The 26,476-nt window shown below is 46.9% G+C and overlaps 2 protein-coding genes across 3 annotated transcripts in view; both read right to left on the bottom strand.

The window, feature by feature from the left end:
- The window catches only part of LOC122385529 (uncharacterized protein ZK1073.1-like), a 46,364-nt gene extending 44,841 nt beyond the window's left edge, over nt 1-1,523 (bottom strand). Inside the window, exon 1 of one of the 2 annotated variants that reach the window (XM_043373867.1) lies at nt 1,388-1,523. In XM_043373867.1, coding sequence (XP_043229802.1) covers nt 1,388-1,495 — 108 coding nt within the window. In that variant the 5' untranslated portion in view covers nt 1,496-1,523. The remainder of the gene's footprint in view (nt 1-1,387) is intronic. The other variant, XM_043373866.1, reaches the window with a different exon arrangement.
- Nucleotides 1,502-20,828, bottom strand: LOC122385507. Its single transcript, XM_043373832.1, has 3 exons — nt 19,796-20,828; nt 19,361-19,464; nt 1,502-1,518 (listed from the first exon to the last, which is right to left on the bottom strand). Exons 1-3 carry the CDS (start codon nt 20,668-20,670, stop codon nt 1,502-1,504), a joined length of 996 nt encoding a protein of 331 aa, XP_043229767.1. The 5' UTR covers nt 20,671-20,828.
- Nucleotides 20,829-26,476: the final 5,648 nt, after the last annotated feature.

Consider the following 26,476-nt stretch of genomic DNA (forward strand, 5'->3'; position numbering starts at 1 on the left):
GCCTGAGCTAGACAAACACGATGATGCCAAAATCGCGGCAGTGCGACTATTTTTGGCAAAGTAATTAACCTTAAACCGAGCCCGTGACCTTAAAATCGGGTAGTACCTAATTTTTGCGTCTTATAACGGCACACAAGCTTGTTTTTTCCGCGAGGCTCTAGCTCAATTAGAGGCGAAACGGCGAGGGAGTTGTACCAACCCTCCCCGGTCAATATAGAAAACCAATCGAGGGTTAAATACCGGAATTGTGATCTAATGTAAAAAGACGGCCCAAGGTAACCCGACGTCAGTGACAGGTGTCCTATATTTGCAGCGTCTTATATTCACGAAGGTTTCAATTTCCACTTTCTTCAGCCGAGTGATGGTTGTCAATAGCAAGGCTCTCTAAATGCAAGCCGTAATCGCCACGCAATATGTGGAAGGCTTTTGATGTCAATACATACATAAATGCATACATAAAACGCGCTTTTCACAAAATTCATAAACTCAAGCGCATCTGTTTTTAATGACCAGTCAACTACGCATGGATGCGTGCAGGCCACACAGGTCAGCGTAAGCCGGGCGCGGCGGCCGAGCCGAAACTGGGGCGGGGCGGGCGGTAGTTGGGTAGGAAGAGCGGCTCCTGCAAATTTTGCGCAAATATGCGCAGTTAGCTTTTATGTTGCCCTGGTGTAAATTTAAATCCTACTTCATCTCACAAAAAATCAGAGTGGAACTAGATGGGACTACCTGTTGTTTCCTTACCTAAACTTTGCAGTTATATTCCAGAATCACTGTAGGAGAGCCTTCATAAAAAAGCTGTAGTACATCTTAGTTAGGGAAAAAGTATACCAAAAATTTTGCACTGACCAGTTGGCAACTTCATAACAAACATTTTGATGCATAATATGTGGGATTTCAATTTGGTGTCTATCAGCAATAAGACTCTGAATATCCGGCTCAAGAAACCTCTTGCTCCGCGTCAGTTTCCGAGTTCTGGGATACCCCATCTTCGGGGGCTGATTACAGTTATTTTTGGTCACCCGGATTAGTTTTTTTGGCCTAAGTATAATAATTTGATCAATTTCAAATCGATCTATATAAAAAATAATCCGAAACTCCGGAATCGCCCGTGGCCTCTCGTGAGGGCGTTTCCGACCAGTGTGCGACGGTCCGCGCCGACCAAACTGGACCGGCCCTCCCCCGGAGCTGAGGGAGCTCTGGAGCCGCTAAGGGAACCGCGTTCCAACTGAAGTAGATGTAAGCGCTGCGAGTAAGCCTCGGCCAGGCCCGCCCGAAGCTGGTGGGAGCTCTGAGGGTCGCTAGGACGCATAGGGCAACCCTGTGACCATCTGTAGCAGCTGCTGTGGCTGAGGCTGGGTCCTGCTGAGGGGAGCTCTGTACTCACCATTTCCTCTACCCAGACGGGGTCCGACGAGTACTGGCGAGATAGGGAGCGTGTCTTGAGCGGCGGCGGCCGGCCGGCCGGCGGACGCGCTCCGTCCGACTCCGACATGTTCGCTCACTGAGCTCCAACGGCTGCAGGACGGGGAGAGACAGAGACACGTCAGTCAGTCACAGCTACAGTCACTGACCACAGTCACAGTCACAGACTCAGTCACAGGCACCGACACTGTAGACGGGCATAACGCTGATATACCTGTGTGTCTCTGTTTCAGATCCGTTCCATGCGGGACCGATGTGGACCGTGCAACCGCAACGCCCCTTCGCAACCGTGCGCACCCCCGGAAGACATTCAGCCGCCGGAATATCCCTTCCAGCAAGTGTGCGCTGACTTCTTCACATACATGGGGCAAACGTATCTCGTCGTCGTCGACCGGTACTCTGGCTGGCCTGTCGTCGAGAGAGCGAGCGGCGGCAGCAAGGGCCTGTCTCCGACGGACGTTCTCCACCTTCGGCATCGCCGACGAACTCACCAGTGACGGCGGCCCTGAATTCACGGCAAAGGAGACTGAGGCTTTCCTGGAAGCCTGGGGAGTGCGTCATCGACTATCCTCTGTGGCATTTCCTCACGCCAACTGTCGGGCCGAAGTCGGAGTGAAGACGATCAAACGCCTCATTGTGGGCAACACCGGCAACAGCGGCGAGCTGGACGTGGATAAGTTCCAACGGGCGATGCTAACGTACCGCAACGCCCCCGATCCTTCCACTAAACTATCGCCGGCACAATGCGTGTTCGGGCGCCCGGTGCGAGATTTCATCCCATGGTGTGTCGTTTCGGGAACAGCGACCCGCGGCCGGGCGCCGCGGAGGGGTGCCCGTCATAGGGTTTTGGGGCTATTTTTTCACTTTTCGGTCTGAATCGTGAAAAGTACTGGTCGTAGCAAATATGTTCCCTGGTTTCTGAATTTTCAGCCCACGTGGAATACGATAGGACAAGAGTCATTTTCGTACAGTCAAAACTGTGCCCGCGTTTTTTGGTCAAAGTAAAAATGTTCAGCAGCTTTTAACACGTGGGCCGCCGCAAAATAGGGTACACCGGAGGACTTAAGATTCAATATCTCCTAAACCATCATAGATAGCAAATATGTTCCCTGGATCTATGTAGATCATACTTTAGAGGACACTTCAGGCCAAAAATTGTTTCTCGTCAACTTACACCCAGCCCGCGTTTTTGGCTTAAATGCAATGCAACACGGCAGCCGACCTTTAGGGCTCAGTTAGCGAGTTTATTTTTTAGCGAGCACTTCGAGCATTTCAGCGTTCGATGAAATGACATATTTTTTCAACGCAGTCGTTTCTTCATTTGCATCTAAACGCGACCTATATGATAATGTGACAGTGTCGTCACACTAGAAGGTGTAATTCATCGTAATTTATAGGGCTAATTCTCGGCGCACAGCAGCAGACGGACACCGACTGACCCACCATCTAAAGGCAGTTTGGCGAAGCAGTATCGTGAATCACAGCCGCGAGATGTCCCTAGCGTAGAACACCGTCTGTTTGTCCAGTTTAAATACGTGATGTTTGCCCTCTGTCAACCCCTCAGTCATGGGGCTGGGGTCGCGGATGAATGGGCGACCGCCCGCCGCGCGGGGAGGGGGCTGCTCCCCTGACCCGGACCGCCACGGCGTGGGGACGGTCCCGCACTCGCGTGCCTCACGTCGCCGCCTCACACCGGTCAATTACGCTGGTTTTGAGGAACCGCCCATTGTGGTGGTGGATGAGCCAACGCAGACCATGCCAGAACCCCACTGAGGGGATGTCACCCGTGTCAGCTGGCCCAGACCTATGATATCCCCATACCGAAAGCGACGTTCCAAAGAGCAATATGCCTATAGTAGGTATTATTGATGTTTAATTCGAGAATGTATGCATGTAAGTACGTATCTACATGGTGTGTTAAAGTACTCCAACTGTACAACTTTGCCCTCTCAGCTCGAGGAATAACCTTTCTTACTTTAAAGACAGATTTTTAGTGACTTCACATGCAGTTACAGCGGGGTCGAACGGACCCCTCCCGGTTTTTCGCAAATAATTTGCGCAAAAAGCGGCCGATCGCAACAAAACTTTCAGTACCCTCGAGTTAATCAATTTTACACATATTCCTAGCATTCAATGACCCTGACCCCAATGACCTTTGACCTGTGGTCTGATTCTCGAGACCATGTTCGACCGGAATCGCGAATTGGCATATGTCGGCTCACATTATCCGCGCAATTTCCAATATTTTTGTGGTGTGGGTTTCAAGGTCACGTGAAGGTCAGGTCAAGGTCATTGACCTTTGATGACCTTGCTTCACTTTTTCGAGTTTTACATGTTTTTAGGGTAGTTTCTGGAGCTGATTTCGAATTCCCATTTGAAGATTTATGAAGTAGTTTTGGTGCCCTCGTAACATGCTACGAAGCTGTCAATGGTGGTCAACATCTGCTATGGATGGCTGGCAGGTCTCCTACTGGTTGACCTGACCTGACCTGACCCGACGTGGCCTAAATACGTTAAGACATCATGGGTATGTGGTCAAAACTAACTTGAACCACGTGTTCAGCGCCCCGCAAAATCCCTTTTTCAACCTCACTTTGCGAACTTCCAGCAAGTCCCGATTTTCCCGATTTTTGGGTCATTGACCTGACCTGGAAGGTCAACCAATGACATAAATAAGACCATAAAATTGGGTATCATCGGCTTACTCTCGTCGCGGGCAACACGCTCGTTTTTTTCTGCGAAGCTCTAGCTCCATCAGAGGCCAAACGGCTAGGAGGGTCCAACGGACCCTCCCCCCCTATACGTTAGACGCTGGCAAACACGAATACGGGCGAGCAGGGCATATTTTAAGGCACTTACTGCGTCCCATTCTGGGACGCAGCATTCTGGGACGCAGCCCCCTCGCCTTGGGACGTAGCCCCTGCTGATTTGACCCACTGCGTCCCTGCCCTGTGCCGTCCGGTTCCCTGACCTGTGCCCTGCTGTGTGCCCTGACCTGTACCTTTCCCTCTAAAATGTCCTGTGCCATGCCCTGTGCCTTGCCCTGCCCTACTTTCTGCCCTCCTCAGTGCCCTAGTCTGTTCCTTGCCCGGTGCCCTTAGTCATAGCACGTGCCCTCTGCTCAACTTAAGGACGCAGTAAAAAATTGTTAAAATATGCCCTGCGGGCGAGGGTTAAAACGAAGGAGAAATATTATTACGAGCGAACGGGCCGCGCAAGCGAAGCGAAATCTTTTTAAGATAACGGAAAGATATCAGCATTTACATACCGGGCTTCTCAAAAAAGCTAGACGATTTTATAACTAACGTATTGAAGGGTGTATCAGTGTAACAAAACATAATTGGGTATCACCTAAAAGCCTCATCAAAGACATTTCGTTTGAGGGGATTTCGATCCTCGGCAGTCGCCTTTCTGAGCCGCGCCGAGGTTATGTTCGAGATTATTCCCTTTTTGCTCGATGCACAGTTTAGCCCGGCGCAGCGCGACCTCTGCTGCAGCACGACCCATGGAAAGCTGCAGACGGCACACCGCTGACTTCACTGCACCCTTATGATCTTCGGAACTTTTTGGGTGGTTTCGGTACACCTGGGACTTGAGGTGATCCTAAAGGAAAAAGTCCGGTGGGGTTACGTTCGGAGAATTCGCCGACCACGGACGTGTCTCGAACCTCGAGATCACGCGCTGCCCGAAGCGCTCCCACATGTGGGAGCGCTTCGGGCAGCGCGTCCCGGTTTTCTTTAGCGGTATTGGCGTGGCACCGTCTTGCTGGAACCATTGGATCTTAAGCGTTTCCGGATCTCTGCTCATCCTGATATTGCAGTACCCTCCAAAACGTCGGCAGAGCCACCCGATATCGCTGACCATTGACAGTCTGAGTAGCGCATCTCTCACACGAGTGGTGTTCGCCGTGAGCCTTTGATTGGATTTATGGCCGCCGCTGTGTTCCTTGCATTGCGTGAACCACTGTTATCTATCACTATCACTACTGTTATCTGTGCGTGAACCTTTTGTTAACACTTCCTCGAGCCAGAAACTTGTCAATAATGTGGAAAATTGTGTTTCAAGATGTTGCTCTCTTTGCCATAAAGTGTTTGCGGACCTTCCGTGGTGTCGAACCGACCGACTTAGTCTGGGAAAGCATAAATTCACGAGTTTTGCTTTTACTTCCTAAGACCACGGCTTCATTTTTTAAGCTCAAATCATGATGTCATATAAATCTACGAAAAACTCTCCGTTTTTCCACGTGCATTGATTTTGCTTTAACCCTCGCCCGCACATGCCATTTTCCCATCCTATAGAACGCACATGGGGGGGGGGTTGCCATCCCCCCCGCGCCATTTCGTTCCTGTTGGAGATAGAGCTTGGCGGTAAAGACCAAAAAGATTTTTTTGGGAAGAGACGAATCCAATGATACCCAGTTTTACCTTCTCAGGTCAGCCATTGACCTTCCAGGTCAGGTCAAACTAAAAAATGTTGCTGTTTTGGGTCACCGTTGGATATCAAGTGCGCTGCTTATCATATACCGATGACGATGCCGTTTTCTGGTGCCAAGCCAGCTAGAAGCTCTTTGTCACACTACCCGACCAGGTTTTTGCTGCTGAGGTCATTTCAGGTCAAGTTAGGTCAAGGTCAATTATATGTGTTTGTATGTCTGTGTGTGTCTGTGTGTATACTGATGTGTGCACCGATTGTTTATGTGTCCATATTACATGAAATCATGATCTGAGAAGCTTTTACCAAAAATGCAGTCAAAAAAATTCACGAAAAGTAAATTCAGCTTGCCTAAAACGCAATTATTTTAGATGACCTAGGTTGACCTTGACCTTGACCTTGACATCTGTACATCGTCGAACAACATGTTCCATGATAGGTGGGAGGTGAGACTGGCATAAAAGGCCGAAATCAAGGTGTCAGAAGCTCACAAGGCCCATAGCCAACGCAAGATGTTGAGAATTGGTCATTTGGGTCATGACATGACCTGAAAAACAAGGTGATATCTCCGAAACCAAAAACCACAGAAACTTGAAATTTTCAGTGGACATCGATAAAGGATAGAGGAGCAGCTATACGAAAAATCAGGCTTCTAGCTTAAAAAATGTTGAGTGCAGAGCAGAAAAACTACCTGGGGGGGATGGCAACCCCCCCCCCCATGTGCGGGCGAGGGTTAATGTTGTTAGGGGTCCTCTATTCGCAAAAGAAATCCATCTAAATTTTTTTAGAAGCCCGGTATAATGGCCCGGCCCAGCCTGTAACGCTTTTAAGAGGCATATATTTCATGCCTCAGTAACCGTTGCAGTGGTTGGGCTGATCGACCTGCCGCCCTTTTTGTGGGAAGCCTATTTCTTCTACCCCGTAATTAATTGCTCTTAATACATCTACATATAGGTGATCGTCGTGGCACGCAGGGGCGGAGCTTCCTGTACAGTTGGTGGGGCAGCCCAACTTAAGCTGATTTGCAGGACTTTGTTGCTTTTCAAATCAATCATTGAGGAGCTTTGGAATGTCTGTGTTATGCAAAATGTTACATTTGCCACGACAGGAATTGATTCAGTGTTCATTTTATTCAACTTGACAGTCGGACAGTGTAGGTTTGATGCCTTTTCGCCCCACAAACTTTCCCGGAAAAGCTCCACCCATGGTGGCACGTGTCACGCGAAGGCTGTTTTGTTGAAGTAGCACTTTTGAAAGACCTAAACCTTTCAAGTAGAGGTTTTAGGCAATGGGTCTACAGTGCAGGGATATTTCTATCTTGCACTCCTCTGAGAGCTAGAGCTTTGCGGAAAAAAATTAGCTTGTTTCCCGTCACGAGAGGAAGCCGATGATACCCAATTTTAAGGTCCTAGGTCATCAATTGACCTTCTAGGTCAGGTCAATGACCCAGAAGTCGGGAAAATCGGGACCGGTTAGAAAGTCGTTAAGTGTGGCTGCTATGGGGTTTCCCGGGGTGTCGATCACGAATATCGTGTTAGTTTTGATCACAGATGATGTCATTGAGCATTTAGACCAGGTCGGGTCGGGTCATGTCAGGTCAGGTCAACCAGTAGGGGTCGTGACGGGTATTCGTAATACGTGTCAACCACCTCTGACAGCTTTGTAACATGTTACGAAGGCACCAACACTACTTCGTAAATGTTCGAATGGTTGCTAAATTCGAATTCAGCTCCAAAAACTAGCCTAGATACATGTAAAACTCGAAAAAGTGGATCGAGGTCACCAAAGGTCAATTACCTGACCTGACCTTCAGGTGACCTTGACATCCACCCAAATGCATGGGAGCAACATCAAATCACATGTTTGAGCGTTTGAAACCACAAAAAGCGCAAACGCGCGGCTAATGCGAGCCGACATACGCCGAATCGCGATTCCGGCCAAACATGGTCTCGGAAAGTAGGTCACAGGTCAAAGGTGATTTGGGTCAAGGTCATGAAATTTTCGGGGTAGGTGTTAAATTGACATATGCGAGGGACTGTAAGTTCCGTCGCGATCGGCCGCTTTTTACGCGAGTTATTCGCGAAAAACCTCCGGGGATGGTTGCATACCCTCCCCCCCCCCCCCCCCCACCTGTGCCGGCGAGGGTTAAGCAGTCGAAAAAAGCACTTTTGGACAATTGCCATGTGATGGAGACATGGAAGAGCAGTAAAACAGCTGCAATGCGTCCAGTTTTACAATAGGCAATCGATTGGGATGCAACATGAGTTTTACCGGTCAGGTCATGAGCTCGACCTTAAAACATGTTCATCTTTGGAGGTCAAATTACACACCATTCTACACCATTGGACGAGAGAGACATGATGCTAGCAGAACTAATTGTTTTTAATGCCTATGTACCCACAACAATGACAACAATGCACCGCTGGGCTACGCTTCGCTTGCGTTCCAGGACCGTAGTGACGTCACAGGAAGGGACGCGGGCGGACCGCTGATGACCCGCCCGCTGTCAAAGGGCGGGCTGGGTTTGACGGGCGCACAATAGCGGCCGCGCGCGTCAGTTTCTGGAAGCGATAGTGGGGGCACGGACATTCACACGTGGGCCGGAAGGGTTGGACGCTTTAACCCTCTCGCAGCCCTCCCGCTGTTTCTGTTACTGAGAAGGGAAATAAGTGACGGTAATCACACAGCCTTTAAACCTTTCTGACGTTTCGTACGTGTTGTCAACAATGCCAGTCCGCTAGATGATTGCGCGAACACTAAGGTAGCCTGACTGTTAGCTTGAAACGCCGGGCTGCCAGGTAAACATAACGGTACGGTCCCATGACATTCTTCCCTCCACGTGTACGGTCTGGAGCCTTTACGCGTTAGATCGATGCGTGTTTTTATCGATACAGGACCTCCATCGATCTTGGAATTTGCGATCTGAATGGTGGGTTGGAGAAAGCTTAGTGGTTTTGAGCCCTGACTGCCATTTCGGAGTCGGAGCCAGAGTCACTAAAAATTTTATATTAGCCGTTTTCACGACGGGCATCTGGCGAATACACTTAATTTGACCAAATCTGTACCAAATCTCTTTTACAACAAATATATTTAAATTATGAATTCATTTAAGTGTTTTAGTCGATGATAATGTCTGATAGTGTGACAAAGAAGGCATATAAGTAATTAGCCACTAGCTATAGCTACGAAGAAACACACTGAACCTATAATTTGACCAAATCTGTACCATATCTGACCAAATGTGTACCAAATGGGGGGGGGGGGCCGGGGCGCGGGTTAAACGTAAATATAGGATTAGATGCCAGCTAAAACCATATATATGCTCATTTTTTGCATAAGGTGAATAGCATCCGAGAAAAACGCACGTGAAATTTCGCTAAATCGATTTAAGGCTGAGACAGACTCTTTCCGCATTCAAGAAATCGCGTGCGAGAGCCTATTCAAATGCATTAAAATTCTGCCCGCATCAATCGCATGCGGAGAAGCGTGCGATTGATGCGAGCGTGCTCCCAATAGGCTCTCGCATGCGATTTCCTGACTGCGGAAAGAGTCTGTTTAGTGTTTCAGGTTTAGACTTGTCATGGAAACGTAGTGAATTTCTCGAGACCATGCTGGGCGGGAATCGCGATTCGACGTACAGTCACCAGCACTTGCTACCCATCACCCCCGGACGGCGGGGGAGCAAGCTACCACCGCCCTTGCGAGACTAGCGCCGCCATGCGCCAAGAAGTGGAAACACCACGTGACTGAGGCCACGTGAGGGCAGGGTCACGTGATGGAGGGGCGGAGCATAGTAGCTTTTGCGCCCGACACTAACTGAAATGCGGCGCTGTGATTTGGCGCTTTAGCATGAATGAAGCCCCGGCGCCAGAATCAGCCGCTCGCCTTATATGGAAGGTAAGCCTGTGCGTTTCACTGTTCTGTGTTGGTTTGAGAGCCACGGCACCATACGAATTGTGAGCCCCTTTGAACGGGTCACCGCCCGAGGCACTGAGGCGACGGCTGTGCCGGGCAAAGCCCAGCCTGGTGGGAGAGGTGGGCCAGGGAAAGTGCGATCGAGCAGCCACACTGAGACGTGGATTGGTATTATCTAACCGCGACAAACGATGTCAGCAGCCTCTTCTCGTTGACACGAAAAGTTTGACAGACAACGTGGGCAGTGCCCAATCAAAAGCTACTAAACAATTCAGTTAAAAAGTTGGCGAGATAACCAGACCCAATAAAAAGTTTTTAATTCGATTTTGATTGAAAAATGACATACAAGCCCCCTGTGATGGACCAAAAAAGGAGCTGAACAGTTCATACCTACAACTTCTAAAAAGCTCAACGGTAAAAATTTAAAAGTCAAATGTTAAAATTCAGCCTGCATGTTTAAACTCGGGTCCGGCGCTGGCAGGAAGCTTATATTGCCAAGCTTGCAATTCCACTACGTTGTAATATAACCAAGAGTTATGTGAGAGCAACAACTGAAAGCCTCGAGCCCCGTTGGGGGGAGGGGGGCGCGAAACAGCCCCCTCTCCTTTTCAGCCGATATCTCCTAAAGAATAGCGTAGGTCGCCACCGAACTTTCAAGACCCCTCCGGGCATCATTTTACACCTTGTGACCAAATTTTTCCAGAGCTCTTATGAAAGGTTAGTCACAAATGACGTCAGAGTGACGTCATGTTCTGTCATTTTCGACCCAATAAAAGGTTTAGCAGGAAGAGCTGTCACGCTTACAGTTTTGAAGATAACAAAAGATAGGTATTCAACATAAAAAAGATGTAAAATAAACAGCGCTACAAAACTGCCAACTCTAATTTCTAAACAAAAATTGATTTCGACCATCAAAACTATAGAAGTATAACAGCCCGAAAATAACAACAACATTCAAAATTAAAGCTGGAATATATGTTATAGAACTATCTGTTCTAGATATGCCAAACTTAACCCTCGCCGGCACAGGCCATTTTGCGTCCTTCGACGGCACAAGGGGGGGGGGATACGACCCCCTCGCGTTTGGCCCCTGATCGAGCTAGAGCTTCGCGGAAAAAACGAGCGTGTTGCCCGTCACGAGAGGAAGCCGATGATACCCAATTTTAAGGTCCTAGGTCATCGGGTGACCTTCCAGGTCAGGTCAATGACCCGAAAACCGGGAAAATCGGGACCTGTTAAAAAGTCGTAAAGTGTGGCTGCTATGTGGTTTTCCGGGGTGCTGATCACGAATATCGTGTTAGTTTTGATCAGAGATGATGTCTTTAAGCATTTAGACCAGGTCGGGTCAGGTCAGGTCAGGTCAACCGGAAGGGGTTGTGACGGGTATTCGTAATACGTGTCAACCGCCTCTGACAGCTTCGTAACATGTTACGAAGGCACCAAAACTACTTCATAAATGTTCAAATGGTTGCTAAATTCGAATTCAACTCCAAAAACTAGCCTAAAAACATGTAAAACTCGAAAAAGTGAACCGAGGTCACCGGAGGTCACCAAAGGTCAATGACCTGACCTGACCTTCAGGTGACCTTGACACCCACCCTAATGTATGGGAGCAACATCAAATCACATGTTTGAACATTTGAAACCACGAAAAGCTTGCAAAAGCGCGGCTAATGCGAGCCGACATACGCCGAATCGCGATTCCGGCCAAACATGGTCTCGGAAAAGAGGTCACAGGTCCAAGGTCATTTGGGTCAGGGTCATGAAATTTTCAGGATAGGTGTAAAATTGATCAATGCGAGGGTACTAAAAGTTTCGTCGCGATCGGCCGCTTTTTACGCGAGTTATTTGCAAAAAACCTTAGGGGGGGGGGGGTGCATCAACCCCCTGTGCCGGCGAGGGTTAAACTCGACAGCTCAATTTTTTTTTTGCCATAACAAAGTTATGGCAAAAAAAACACTACTCAAAATGTATTACGTAAAATTTTCAAACTCAATTTTTAGCCGTCACAGAACACACAGAGCAAGCCAAAGACCACCATTGGATTTCCCGTGATGAGCTGCATCGAATAGATACCCCCTTTATGCAAAATATCAACTCTGAAATTTAACCTTTTTTGACCTGACCTTGACCTGACCTCCACCAGAACGTAATCTAAACCGGCCTTATGGCCGTCTAGCCCACACCATTGAATTTTAAATGTAAAATTGACCATAAAACATGCATCACGCGACCCTAGCAATTAGCATAGTTAGGTTCATATTGTGACCCTTAGTGACCTGACCTCTTTGACCTGACCTGGCATCAGTGACCTCTTTAGGCAACATATGTATTGCGCAACCACGCTCCATCGATATTTTTCGATAACATGCCTTTTATTTGATGTGTTAACTGACTGTAACGCATTCCTTAGACTAAATCGGTGAGAAAATGCAACCTTTGACCTGACTTGTGACGTCATGGGTTGCACCTAGGTCAACGAAACCTGGTAACAAGGTTCGATAGCCCCTGGTGGGGCTATCGAACGTTCTTCGAATTTTCAAAATCGGTCGGTAACTTTCCGAGATCTCAGGTGGAGGACGAAACGGCTGCACCATCCCGTCAGGTGATAGGGTCCGCCAATAGCCCAACGGGGCGTGAATTATTTACTCATTCATACAGTGTCATCTATTTTGAGAACACCTTTCTCACGCCATGACATGGTCCTCTCGTAATAGATCGAGATGAGGAGAGTGTTTTCACGCCTCCTTATGCACGGCTCTAGTGTCATTGAGCTATCAACTGTCAGCGGTTTTCGGACAATGAAGGAAGGCTTTTGGTCGTTTTTAGGTAAGATCTTGGGTCAGATCATTTCAGTGGCGGATCTAGAAGGAGGGCATGGGGCCATTCTCCCCCCCCCCCTTGGGCCTCCCGGGGGCCCATCACGGAGTTTTTTTTATTCATCACGGAGGTCACCGACGGGAGCTTTAACCCAGAGGTCTCCTAAGGGGGCACCATCCAGAAGGTCTATCGGAATAGGGTACCGTTTTCGGGGTCTCCCGGAGGCCCATTTCTGTCCCTCGCCTCGGTTTTTTTAAAGTTTAGTTGAGTTTTTTTAGTTTTTAGTTTAATATTGTCCATCTATTTCCATCCCGAGGTCCGCGGGGGCACCATCTCGAGTTCTCAGGGGGCACTATCCCGAGTTCTCCGCAGGCACCATCCCAAGGTCGGAGAGGGCACCATCTCGAGGGTCCGGGGCACCATCCCAAGGTCTCCGGCGGCACCATCGCGAGGTCTGGGGGCACCATCCCGAGGTCTCCGGGGGCACCATTCCAAGTTTCCAGTGGCACTTTTCCGAAGTCCGAGGTCTGAAGGAGCACTCTCCCCGGGTCCGAAGGGGCACCATCTCGAAGTCTCAGGGGCACCATCCCAAGGTCTCAGGGGCACCACCCCGAGGTCTCAGGGGCCGTTTGATCCGCGCCGTCCTGGGGGGGGGGGCGTTTTTACGCCCCCTAGGTTTTTCGCGAATATCTCAAAAATGGCGACGTGTAGCGCCGCTGTTTTAGATACACCCGTTCCGACATCTTTTTCGCACATGCTATGAAAATTTCTGATCCCGGTCATTCAAGGTCAGGTCACCATGTAACGTCAAGTGACCTTACCTCAGAAAAAGTTAGAAAGCTCGCTGTAGCTACACCGACTGAGCGATCACTTTGAAACTTTCAGTACTTGCTTAGGGTAACAGTATGTATAAAATAGATATCTCGGATTTTTTTATATCTATGAGTTGTGACCTAAGGTCAGGTCAATTTTGCGGCTGCTCCATATAGGTAAGTCAATGGGAGGAAATTGAAATGAGCCTCTTTTGGCCGAATGTCGTTCTACACCCTCTCAAACATCGGTTCATATGTAAACATGACACTCTGAATCGGAAAATTGCACCTGTGCCCCCTTTGTGTGCCCCTGAGGTCATCTCAGGTCATGAAAGGTCTTCAGCAGTTTTTTTTACTATAACTTTTGATTTGACAGAGACGTGCTAGAGCGGTGAAAACACGGGGGCTAAACCGTTGATCTGTGGTCAAATTTGAGGTCAATCAGAGCGGTGCCCTCTGGGGGCTAAACCGTTGATCTGAGGTCAAATTTGAGGGCATGTTGGCGAAAGAGCGTTAAAAGAACTATCGAATGCGCTTTTACACGGCGCTGTAGCTCTATTGGTTCCAGAGTTAGCCGTCGGATGTTTAAAATCGTTGAAATCGACAAAATTTGGCCTTTGATGAGCTCTGGTGACCTGACCTTTGCCCTGACCTTAAAATGACCGAGTGTTTTCCTTCTTATTTTTGACGCTTTTTCGATTGCCGTTTACCGCGTGTCGCTACGTGGCCCAGGAGCCGAGTTAGACGGAGGGGCGTGAAACGCCTCCCCCCCCCCCCCCCCCTCAGCACTCGACGGAAAGTTCATGCCACCAACACGGCGCGGGTGAATTGTGATGTTAGCTAGCTCCTGTTGTAAGCTGTGGAGTCGTGGACCTGATCTTGAAGGAACTGGGCCTAACATTTTCATAGCAGACGTAAAAAAAATGTTTAATAGGTGATGCAAAAAAATATCATCTCTTTTATGAAATATTTGCGAATCCCTCAACATCATCCCCATTGGTGCCGAGCTGCCAACGACGACCGGGGCATTCCACGTCAAATCGAACAAAAATCGGCTGTTTTGCACCTTACCATCAGCGATTTCATTATAAATTTGTGAGCGAGTTCCTGTGTCGCCCCCAACATTACATTGATGTTTTTTGCACATTCTGACCACAGGTCTTCTAAATATAGGGCATCGAATTTTTACAAAATGTTGCATCTTTATATTTTTGAACGACCATAACTTTGGTTGTACTTGTTTGATTTGAATGAAATAAACCTTACTGTTTAGGTAATTTCTTAAGCATTTGTTTAGAATTGCACCTACTTAAATATATGACCTTGAAATTTGCTTAACTCTGTTCTTAAGCACAAAAATTGAAATAGCAAAAAACAAGTCACCTTCGAATTGGCTAATTTTCATATATTTTATTGCCTACCATATTCTTAACAACCTGTGAAAAAATTAGAGTGGGCCATTCATAAGTTTTGAAGAAAATGGCACATATGCAAACGTATGTTAGCACGCGCAGTGGAGGGGAAGAGCGAATTTCGCCCCACGGCCCACCCCTCCTGTTTTTCGCCAATATCTCATAGTATTAATGCGAAATTAATTATAGCTACCTGTCCAAAATTGAATTGCACATCTCATCGTGCAAGCAAGAAGAAAATCGGTTCACAACTGGTCTAGTAATAGCGGTGTAAAGTGAACATCCTGTCGCCGCGGCGACGCGGCGACTCGGCAGCCGGCGCCGACCGCTAGCCGCCGCCTGAATTGTAGACTGTGCCGGGACGGAACGGAACGGTTCCGTCTTTACATCGCGCTCCTTACCGCTGATTTCGTTCGATTCGCGTCAAATTTTGTGAGAAGACTAAGAAATGTACAGGCAATCTTATGGTGTAAGAATTTTGAAAATCGGTTGGTAAACAATTGAAATATGAACGTGTAAACACAAAATTGTGATTGCTGCGTTTCCCGGGTCGGCCGATCCCGCCTCAGCCGGCGACATGTTACTCTTAGCAGGTCTCTAACTGCCATATTTGTTATTGGATTAACTAGAAATTCCCCATACATACTCAAAAATGTATATTCTTTCGTATAGTGAAGATAAAAAGACGTGAAGATAACGTTGCGTGATAATGTTTTCGTTGAATTTTTGGCTTCATGATGCATTTCCACACGGCTCAAAATTCACCGCAAAATACCGTTTGTCTGAGACACTTTTACTATGGAACTTGAATGCTTGACTACGATGACTATGTATTTCCATTCTCGCAGAGCTTGGGATATCACTAATCAGCAATCATTCATTTCAGAAAGTGTACACAAGCAAGCATGTCTTGACTCTGTCTTTCAAGGTCACGCGCGGTTGCGTGATGTTGATGCATGAAAACGGCGTTTGCCGCGAGAGTTATGAATGGCCCACTCCAATTTTTTTCACAGATGGTTAGGAACATTGTGACGGACATAATATGTAAAAATTACCCGAATCGAAGGTGACGTGTTTTTTGCTATTTAAATTTTTCTGTTTTAATTCAAGGTCAAATGCATTTCAAGGTCACTTCAATTTAATTTTATAATTAAAAATCAAAGCCTTATCAATTGCCTACAAGACCCTGTTAATATCATTTTGATACCAGAAAAGGAACCAGAGTTATAGACATTTAAAAAATTGATGTGTGGAATTTTTGGCTATATTCGATGACCTATATCTCAGCGATACTTTATCAAATTTCGAAAATATTATACGTAACTCAGTTTTGAACCATGCCCAGTCTGCCTACAAATTTTCAGAAAAATCGAAGGGGATGACGGATTTCGGTGTTTGATTTGACGTGGAATGCCCCGACCATAAAAACGTCCCCCATCCCGTCAGCGTGGGTTTATCATAAGGACGCTAAGATTTAATTTCCAATCCGAAGCTGAAATGATGGGAAGCAAATTTACATTTTACATACGAAACAAGCTGACACAACTAAATGTTTTCTCTCTCGCTCCCTCTCACTGATTTACCCATTACCCTCTCTCTCATTTTACCCTTCCTGGTTTTCCTTTTCTGTCTCTCTTTTCTCTCCTCCCGTCCTTATCCCTTCCCTCCAGTCTTTCTTCTCTCTCTCTCTCCTCTCTCTCTCTCTCTCTCTCTCCTCTCTCTCTCTCTCTCTCTCTCTCTCTCTCTCCCCCTATCTCTCCCTCTCTCTCCCCTCTCTCTCCCTCTCTCCCATCTCTCCCTTTCCCTCTCTCTCCTTCTCCCTCTCCCTCTCTCTCCCTCTTTTTCTTCCACTCTCTCTCCTCTCTCTCTTTCTCTCTCTCTCCCTCTCTCTCTCCCTCTCTCCCTCTCTCTCCCTCTCTCTCCCTCTCTCTCTCCCCTCTCTCTCCCTCTCTCTCCATCTCCCTCTCTCCCTCTATCTCCCTCTTTCTCTTCCACTCTCTTTCTCCTCTCTCTCTCTCTTTCTCTCGCTCTTCCTCTCTCTCCCTCTCTCTCCCACTCTCTCCCTCTCCCTCTCTCTCCCTCTCCCTCTCTCTCACTCTCCCTCTCTCTCACTCTCTCTTTCTCTTCCACTCTCTCTCCTCTCTCTCTTTCTCTCTTTCCCTCTCTCCATCTCCCTCTCTCTCCCTCTCTCCCTCTCCCTCTCTTTCCCTCTCCCTCTCTCTCCCTCTCTCCCTCTATCTCCCTCTTTCTCTTCCACTCTCTCTCTCCCTCTCTCTCTCTCTCTCCCTCGCTTTCCTCACAATATTCTCGACTGCCACAGCGTTGTAGAACTTGTTTCCAGACAGGTCCAGACGCTCCCCACTCCGCAAGCCCCAGCCCACACGGCTCAACCGCCCAAACACCCTCCGGCGGATGACCTCCGACTTCGGCGACCTGACCCCAGCCGACCGGACCGATCGCGTCCCTCTCCACGCCTCCGCCCCGCTTCCCCCACTACAACTGCGTAGTAATTGTAGCGTGTGCAAAGGTCACGTGACATTATTTACTTCTGCGGTTTGTTCGGCTGACAAGAGATGGCACTAGTGGTCTGTGGGTCAGAGGCGGGACTAGTTTCTACGACTTCTTGGGGCAACTTTAGGGCAGAAAAGACGTTTTTTGGCTCCTCATCCCAAAATGCTTCGAACATACAAAAACAAATTAGATATTCGAAAATCGGAGGACCAAACCGATCGTTTGACGTATCTTGCTCGACTGAGAATTGATCGGTCTTCAAACTACTGAGCAAAAACGAGGTGATTAGTAGCAAGTGCTGGTGACTGTACATATATCGGTTAGCATTATCTGCGTGTTTCCACTCTGTTTGAAGTTGTAAAGGCTCAGACATGTGAAATGTTGGTTCCATGCATTATAGTGGGCATCAAGGTCAAGTGAATGTCAGATCAAAGTCATTGACCTTTGATGACCTTGGTTCACTTTTGCGAGTGCTACATGTTTTTAGGGAAGTTTTTGAGGCTAATATCGAATTCATCACCCATCTGAACATTTACTTAGAAGTTATGGTACTTTTGTAACATGTTACGAAGCTGTCAGTGGTGGTTGATACCTACTATCAATACCCGACAGGACTTGTCCTGCTACATGTTTTTAGGGAAGTTTTTGAAGCTAATATCGAATTCATAACCCATCTGAACATTTACTTAGAAGTTATGGTGCTTTTGTAACATGTTACGAAGCTGTCAGTGGTGGTTGATACCTACTATCAATACCCGACAGGACTTGTCCACTGGTTGGTAGCCTGACCTGACCCGACCTGACCCTACCTGATCTAATGGCATGGGGGCATGATATGTGATCCAAAATTAACATGACATCGTGGTAAGCATCCCGGAAAAAACCTATCACAACCTCACTTTACGAAGTTCTAACAAGGTATGATATTCCCGACCTTTGGGTCATTGACCTGACCTGGAAGGTCAGCCAATGGCCTGGGACCTTAAAACTAGGTATCATCGGCTTCCTCTCGTCACGGGCAGCACGCCCGTTTCATCCGCGAAGCTCTAGCTCGATCAAGGGACAAACGGCAATGGTCCAACGGACCATATACGTTCGCGGCTGGTAAAACACCAATACGGGAGAGGATTAAGCATGACTTGTTGCGCATGGCGTAAAAAAAACCACGGCACGATTGTTACTCAGCTGGTGCACCAGTTTCTTAAACTGATGATCCCACTGGATCCCACTGAACCTCTTTGACGAGGAGCTGGACATCAGTGGGATTCTGAATAAGTGGATACAATTGGTGGGTATTTTAGTTATACTGTTAACGACTTAGCATTTTTTTTATGAAACAAGTGAGAAAAGGTAGTTACGTCAAAAGAAAATTTTCCTAGAAACTGTACCAGGGTTTAAAAAATGTTGACTGTTCTAAGCGATAGATCTGTAAGAAACTGTCTTCTAAACTGGCTTCTAAAAACCGTCAACGTGCCTTTCTCCGAATTTTATTTTCTTAGTGCAACAACTAAGGTTTACATGCCCTTGGCGTAGCATTGTAAAAACAATTAAGCAAGCAATATGCATACTCGTAGGTTCGAAATACAAAATGTACCAAGTTATTACCAGATTGATCCTTTGGCATCTGAAAAGATTGCTACCGATTGACATCTCCAGTATTTGGTCTGCAACTCTTGCAGTTAGTAGCATTTGTCGAAACGTCGACTGACGTTTGGTTGTGGGGACGTTCATCACTGATTGGAACGAACAGTGATCGGTGACTCTTGTACCCACTTCATCGCCATGTTTTATTGACTCAGTGCCAGGAATAGCCTCTTTGACTCCTGGCATAGCTAGAGGATGGCCACTATGATAAAATTAAGCACGTTGGAATAATCATGGAACGGAAACACATATTGCAACCTCTTTCGTGTATTGGCCTCCTAACATTCCTAGGACTGCACAGGACGTTTAACATTGTCACACATGAGGTCGGGTAGGTAAAGACACATAACATGCATGTACGGGGTAAAATCGCTATCCTGACACACATACAAAAATGGACCCGCCAATCGTCACACAAACGCTGCAGCGTTGCTCTGTCGGCCTCGCCTGTGCGACACATTTCACGAACAGAGCGGATAAGTCGCATGAACTGCCTCCTAACATTCCTAGGACAGCATATGACGTTTAACACTCTGCAGCATCAAACTATGTGGTGAATATTTGTATCTTTCAGCATCTTTCCGTAGCTGCATGTTCGCTTTTTCCACCAGCTGCTGATTGAAATGATGAAAAAATGCATCAGTGTCACACACGAGGTCGGGTAGGTGAAAACACATAATATGCATATACGGAGTAAAATCGCTATCCTGACACACAGACAAAAAATGGACCCGCCAATCGTCACACAAACGCTGCAGCGTTGCTCTGTCGGCCTCGCCTGTGCGACACATTTCACGAACAGAGCGGATAAGTCGCATGAACTGCCTCCCACATTCCTCAACTGGCAGTCCCATGTTAAGCTGGTCCAAGAGCAGTTCGCGGTCCTTCAGGTTTAGTCTCGTGGAAACAAGCATATTTTCTGTAATTTTGACCTTGCGCTTCAGAATGACTTCCATCTTGGTTTCAAGATCTGCCAAACGCCCTTCTTTGGCAAGCTGAACCTTAATTTTCAAAAACAAGCGATCGAAAACTCTCAGAATCAAGTGCATCTCATCAGCAATAACGCGACGGATAGGGATCTGCGTCAGCAAGGGCGGTCCCTTCATGCCTTGGCGGTAGGATGCCTTTTTCCTGGACATTTTGCTCTGACTGCCCAGAGCAGCCATGGTGTCAATCGAGCGCTCCTCTCCTCTTTCCAGATGTTTTTTGGTTCGATGAACGGTACAGTATGGACAGGGAAAGTCGCTCAAACCGCCTGCCAGGCCCAACACCATCCATATAAATTTCAGGTCGGCGCCGAGATAAAACTGAACGGGTACACCGTTGATGTCCTTAATAGCCTGCATCTCAGCATCAATCTGCCTCAGGGCAGCCACCAGGTCTGGGGTCTCGGCGTCCTCAGCTCCCTTGACGCAGGCTAAAACAGTGGCTGAGCGTTTGGCTGGAAGGGGACGGATAAGCTCAACAGTCAGGTTAACAAAGCCAACTTTCCGGCATTGAGTGCCATCTCCACTTATCTTGAACCAAAGTTTTCCGGGAGCGTTCTCTCCGGCTCCACGGGTTCCACCCAGTATACGCTTGCATGCTGTGAGCAAAGGTATCTGGGAGGAGTTTGCACTTCGATCGTGAAGATGCCCTTGACGTTCGGCGTCAGCCCGTAATTCTTTGTCTCGTTTGATCAATTTTGTGCGCCCGGGCATACCATGACAACGTAAATTGCCGTACTGATGAAATGATACGCCAGATTTGACGACATGACGTAAAACTTTTGTTGGGGATTCAGAATTGCTTGGCTTGGTCAAGCTAGCCTTTTTTAGACGCTTTCTCTCTCCTCTTTTGCCAACAGACTCTGACCTGACTTTAGTGGCGTTCGGTCGGTTCTGAAGCACGCGCTTCTCAGTTTTCAATTTTGCAACACGTTTCTGCAAATGGCGGTTTTCGATCAGCACGTTGTTCCAAAAGTGTACTACGTTACTCACACTCCACGAGAAATCAGGGGTATTTTCCACCATTTGAGAACGTTTCCAGCCACCGCACTTTTTCCACGACCACAAACGTTTTCGCCGATAAGCAGAAAGTGATTCGATCTCCGTCTTTGTCGGCTTCAGTTTTACATTATGCTGTTTTTCTATCATGCTAACTAGTTCATCACAGTTTTTTGAGACTACATCATGAAATGATATATTGAAATGCATGGTGGCTTCTAATATGTATACCTAACAATGGCCAGTTACAATGTCACGGGTATGTACATATATGCAAATCACACGACATGCACAAACACTTAATTCAACGCAAAACATCCAGAAAACTACTGCGCCAACATAACAATTTTTGACCAACCATTTACCTAAAATCGCCTCACACAACTCCAACGAAAACTCCCCGTTCAACCTGTCTCAGATGCTCCACGAACACATTTCTCTCTGGTGAACCTGACTCGCAGTTTCATTAGCTGTCCCCACACACGGGGTTTCACCTGGAATGTGCCATGGGCAACACGATTGTAATCTTTCTGGTTTATGTGCTGCTCGAACCAGCCTGTACCAAGATAGGGAACGAGACGTTCCTCGTCAGATTTGTGCCAGCCGTACTTTTCCTTTTTCATGCGCCGCATGAGGCCATCGATGCAGGAAGCATGGAAGAAGACCACCTCGAACTGAACATTGAATTGCTCCTCTTTGAAACTTCTTAACTTCTCTCGAATAATCTGCTGAAGTTGCCGGCGATGGAAGTCGCGGCAGTGGTGATTGCAGACATCGGTGCCCGCAGCTATTGCCTGAGGCACGAACCCTGGCGAAATGAAACAATGACGGTCATTAGATGATAGTTATAAGTCAAAATATCAACCGTGTAAATCCGTAAATGCAGCTTGACGTTGGTGGATCAATAGCTTTTGACCAAGGTATTTATAGCCCACTGACGGACATAAATCGTTAACACGCAATAAGCCAATATTCAGATGTAATACAATTCGCTGTTATACATGCAATTGCATATTTATTTTCATGCCTTGATGCACGCTGAAATACATGATTTACATTACACTACATGATTTTCAGTAGCATTACTGTAAAATTATTCGTTGATTAGTTTCTTGATGGAACCAAGCGTGCATTCATAGAGTTCAGAAACATGTTCATTAGCATTTTCTTCTTGCGATTCAAGGGCAATGTCATGTATGAAGCAAGAGTACATAAGTATTTGGCAAATGTGTTAACGAATTCCGCACCCAGTCGTGTATTTTACCCATCGATGCGAGAACCACCATGTGTTTGAAAATGCTATTGAAAATGTTGGTATTTTGAATTGTCCAGCGCATAGTTTGTGAACATGCAATTCATGTGTCCAAAAATGAAATTTTAGACTTATTGTAGTTAAACAAAACAATAGGATAAATCGTTATTCAAAAGAGTTAGCGAGAAGTCACACTTTTGCAATAAACAGTAAAGACATAAGGTGCACGACATACCTACTAACAGCCCTCGTCCTACTGCGTGGTGGGTGTTTTTATTCGACAAAACTGAGTATATCTCGAGGGCTATGTTATCAGCCAATCGAAAATATGTAATATCAGAGACGAGCGATGTTCCACTCTTTCGATTGGGTCCGTCACTAAACAAATGGCACGTCAAGTGTGGCAACAATAAGCAAGTTTGTTTTGGGAGCAAATATAAACTTAAGTGTATTGTTGTCAATCTGGTGGAAAATATATGCAATGATGGGTCCAGTCCATGGTGTGGCGCTGTACGCGCCTTGGTATTATGATTTCCGAGTGACCGGTAGGTCATAGCCTTTGAGATAATTTTGGTTTTGTCCAAGGCAATCAATATGTTTTGTCGAAAAAAACTCCGAACATGCGCATGAGACGAGGGATGTACATATTACTGTCAATTAATAATTAATTATCTTCACGAATTATGCCTCCTTCGATGATTAAAATTCATGTCAATAACAAAATTCACCAATTACTTCAAATAGTTAGCAGATGCACTTTCCACTGGTACTTACGTTGACTGGATGCTCCGTAGAACTTGCGCACTTCCATGGACGGTTGAAAGATATCGGATGAGCCGTTTGCTGTCCTTAGCTCATATCCATTCGTTTACCACTAGAAACACGTTAATTTACAACTTCATTTACCTCTCAGCGTCCACCTTGAAATGGAAAGGTAGTAATAGTTCCCGTGTCATCGGCCCAGAGGCTACCCCGGAGGAGATGACGTCACAGAGGTACCCGCCATGATTGGCTCCTGATGACGGTGGGCGGTCCGGTCCCCCCATTCCCAGAAACGACAAGCGAACCAAGATGTTATTATGAAACTGATCCTCGCAAAATGACATAGCTGAACTGATAGTGCACGATGGGGCGGTGGGAGCCAACTATGCAATTCCTAAATGCCTTTGTATGCGGGGGACGGGGGTTCAGCTACGTTTTCGGAATGGGGGTCCGCCAAAAAATGCACATCCTAATAGGACATAAAGCCGTCATATGTAATTAATGCATACTTTGCGGTGAGTTCACTGGGGATTCGAAATCATCGAATTTCGGAGAGCCTGTACATTATTGACACGAGCGTGTTGTAATGAAATTGAGCGAGCGTTACAAGATTACGTCTGTTTATTTAACCCGCGCCGGGCCGGGGGGCGAGGTGTTTGAACACCCCTGCGGTTTTTCGCAGATATCTCAAAAAGGGCGGCGCTCGTTTTTGGCACATCTGTTCATTCATCTTTTCCACACATGTTGTGAAAATTTCAGACCCAGGGCTCTCAGGATCGGTCACCAGGTCAGGTCAAGTGACCTCACCTCAGAAAAAGTTTCAATCCTCGTCATAGCTACAGCGACTGAACGATCGCCTTGAAACTTTCAGCGATTGATAAGAGTAAAAGTATGTACAGAATGTATATCTCGGAATTTCGATATCTGTGACCTAAGGTCAGGTCAATTTTGCGACCTCTCCATTATAAGTCAATGGGAGAAAATTGAAATGTGCCTCTTTTGGACGAATGATGTTCAAAACCCTCACAAACATCGGTTCATAGGTAAACATGACACACTGAATCGGAAAAATGCACTTAGTTGTGACCCCTCTGTGTGCCCCTGAGGTCATCTCCGGTCATAAACGGTCACCAGCAGTTTTTTGGCTATAACTTTTGATAAAGACGTGCTAGAGCGATAAAAACACGTCAGATGTATTCAGCTCGACGATACGGATCGGCTGATATGCAACATGACCCTTTCCGGTCAGGTCATGACCTTGACCTGAGGTCAAATTTTCAAAATAACCTTTCAAGGTCAACAAATAGTAAATTCAACGCGTCTCGACGAGAGAAACACGATGCTGCGGCTCTCTCGAGTCAATTGCTATTGGCGAAAAACCATTTTCGTGAAAACTGCTATTTTTACAGTTTTTGCCCTCTGGAGGTTAAACCGTTGACCTGAGGTCAAATCTGAGAACATTACCCAGAACGGTCTGTGAAAGGGCTATCGAATGCGCTTTCCCGCGGCGCTGTAGCTCTATTGGTTCCCGAGTTAGCCGTTGGCAGTTTCCAAAATTGTTAAAATGGACTACATTTGACCTTTGTTGACCTCTGGGCTCTGGGCCTCTGGCGACCTGACCTTTGACCTGATTAAAAAAATGACTGAAGTGTTTTCGTCCTTATTTTTGACGCTCTTTCGAATGCCGCTTACCGCGTGTCGCTACGTGGCCCAGGAGCTGAGTTAGACGGGGGGGTGGTGTTCAGACACCCCCTCCCCCCGGCCCGGCGTGGAAGTCGCGGAGCACCGGCCCGGCGCGGGTGAACGATGGCGGATCACTTCAAGCGCACAAATGAATAAGTCACAAGATGAGGGGTAGGATTGAACAGAACGTCAAACAGTAAAATCAAGAGTAAGCTGATATTTTTGGCTGACTAGTGTTAAAGGTATTGATGGTTCACGTGCGCTTTTCACTAAATGGCGGAACACAGCGCTTAAGCGTGCAAAACGTGTCTCCGCACTTCCCATTGGAATGCAGGACATATTTTCTGCTTCCAACACGCAGCGCATTAAGCCGCGTGTTGAGATTCAATTTGGTTCATTATATTTCTTAACAGTTATCAGTTTGGGTTACACAGTTGCTAATATGCCTGTTTTTTTTTCTTCAAATGATCAGAGGTTTTAATGCTGAATAAACTATTTGAAGAGATTTCTTCGGTGCAGAGTTGGTCAAGTTTGATGAGTTCGCCAGGTAGCCCATCGTGAAAACGGCTATTACACGCATTTCCCATTTTTGAAAACGGCCAAAACCAGAATAACGTTGCTTGTATGCATGTATTGAAAAACCGTACAAAACGCTCCCTTAACCCTCGACGGACCTATTGGTTTTCTACATACGCCCGGACGGAAGGGAAAAGGGGTACGACTTTTACGAGCCCCTCGCAGTTTCGCGCCTAATGAAGCTAAAGCCTCACTGAAAAAAATGAGCATGTGCGCCATTACGAGAGGCAGCGATTGGTACCCGATTGAAGGGCTCTGGTCAACTGGTAACCTCTGAGGTCAGGTTAAGTGGCAGCAGGAACGGGCTCAATTTTTGGTAACTAACCTCGGCCAAAAATGGTCGCAGAGCCGCGAGTTTGGCATCGTCGTGTTTTTTTCCAGCTCAGGCGCGTCGAATAATATACTTTTATTCCGCTAAGTTTTTTTTTTACTTTTGTACTTTTGTTCTTGATGTGTTAACCTCTGGTCAAGGTCACTTCAGAGTTCAGAGCCGCAAAGGTCACGAAGTTGGTCGAAAGTGGTCATTTAGCATATTATCCGGTTCATCAGGTCTTGTCGAGTCAAATGGTGGCTCTACCGACCCGCTAGCCCAATTTGTTCGGGAGTTATTTGATAAAAAACTCTTATGCCCCTAGTTACGTCATAAGTAACGTCACGCAAGGTCAGCAATGAAAATGAAGCATCGGACCTTGCAATGAGTGGATGAAATCACGATTTCGCGTGCTCGAGCTAGTTTTAGATCATGCCCGGCGCCAAAGTAACAGTTTCCATATTTCCCCGTAGCGGTGAGATCACGTGACCGATCTGACCTCATGTGACCTAAGGTGTCATAGCCAGGTCAGTGAATTTACCTGTCCTGAAAATGCGGCTGGTGTCACAAGACCTGGCTTGAATCCAAGGTCAGGTATGCCAAGTTTCAGCTCTCTACATATATCCGAAGTGTTTTGAGCTATCGAGAAAAAAAGCATGGGAGCTAGCTCGACTGGCGGGGTTTGAGGAAAAACGGTGTGTCACCGCTTAACTATATACTTTACCATGCGCTGTTTAGTATTTTGTTACCTTATCTTTTGACTGAACAAAATAATAAATGAAGCACTGGGTTGTTGCATTGCGGCATTCCGGCAGTTGCAAGACCCCTGCAAACATTATGTCTTGCATTACCTACGGGTAGGTGGATAAGACTCACTTTGGTTGTCACCTAGTTATGAGCTTCGTTTGCATCGAACAAATGCATGTATTGTCCCATTA

Source organism: Amphibalanus amphitrite, unplaced genomic scaffold (assembly GCF_019059575.1).
Source record: "Amphibalanus amphitrite isolate SeventyFive unplaced genomic scaffold, NRLGWU_Aamphi_draft 000221F_arrow, whole genome shotgun sequence".
Classification (NCBI taxonomy): domain Eukaryota; kingdom Metazoa; phylum Arthropoda; class Thecostraca; order Balanomorpha; family Balanidae; genus Amphibalanus; species Amphibalanus amphitrite.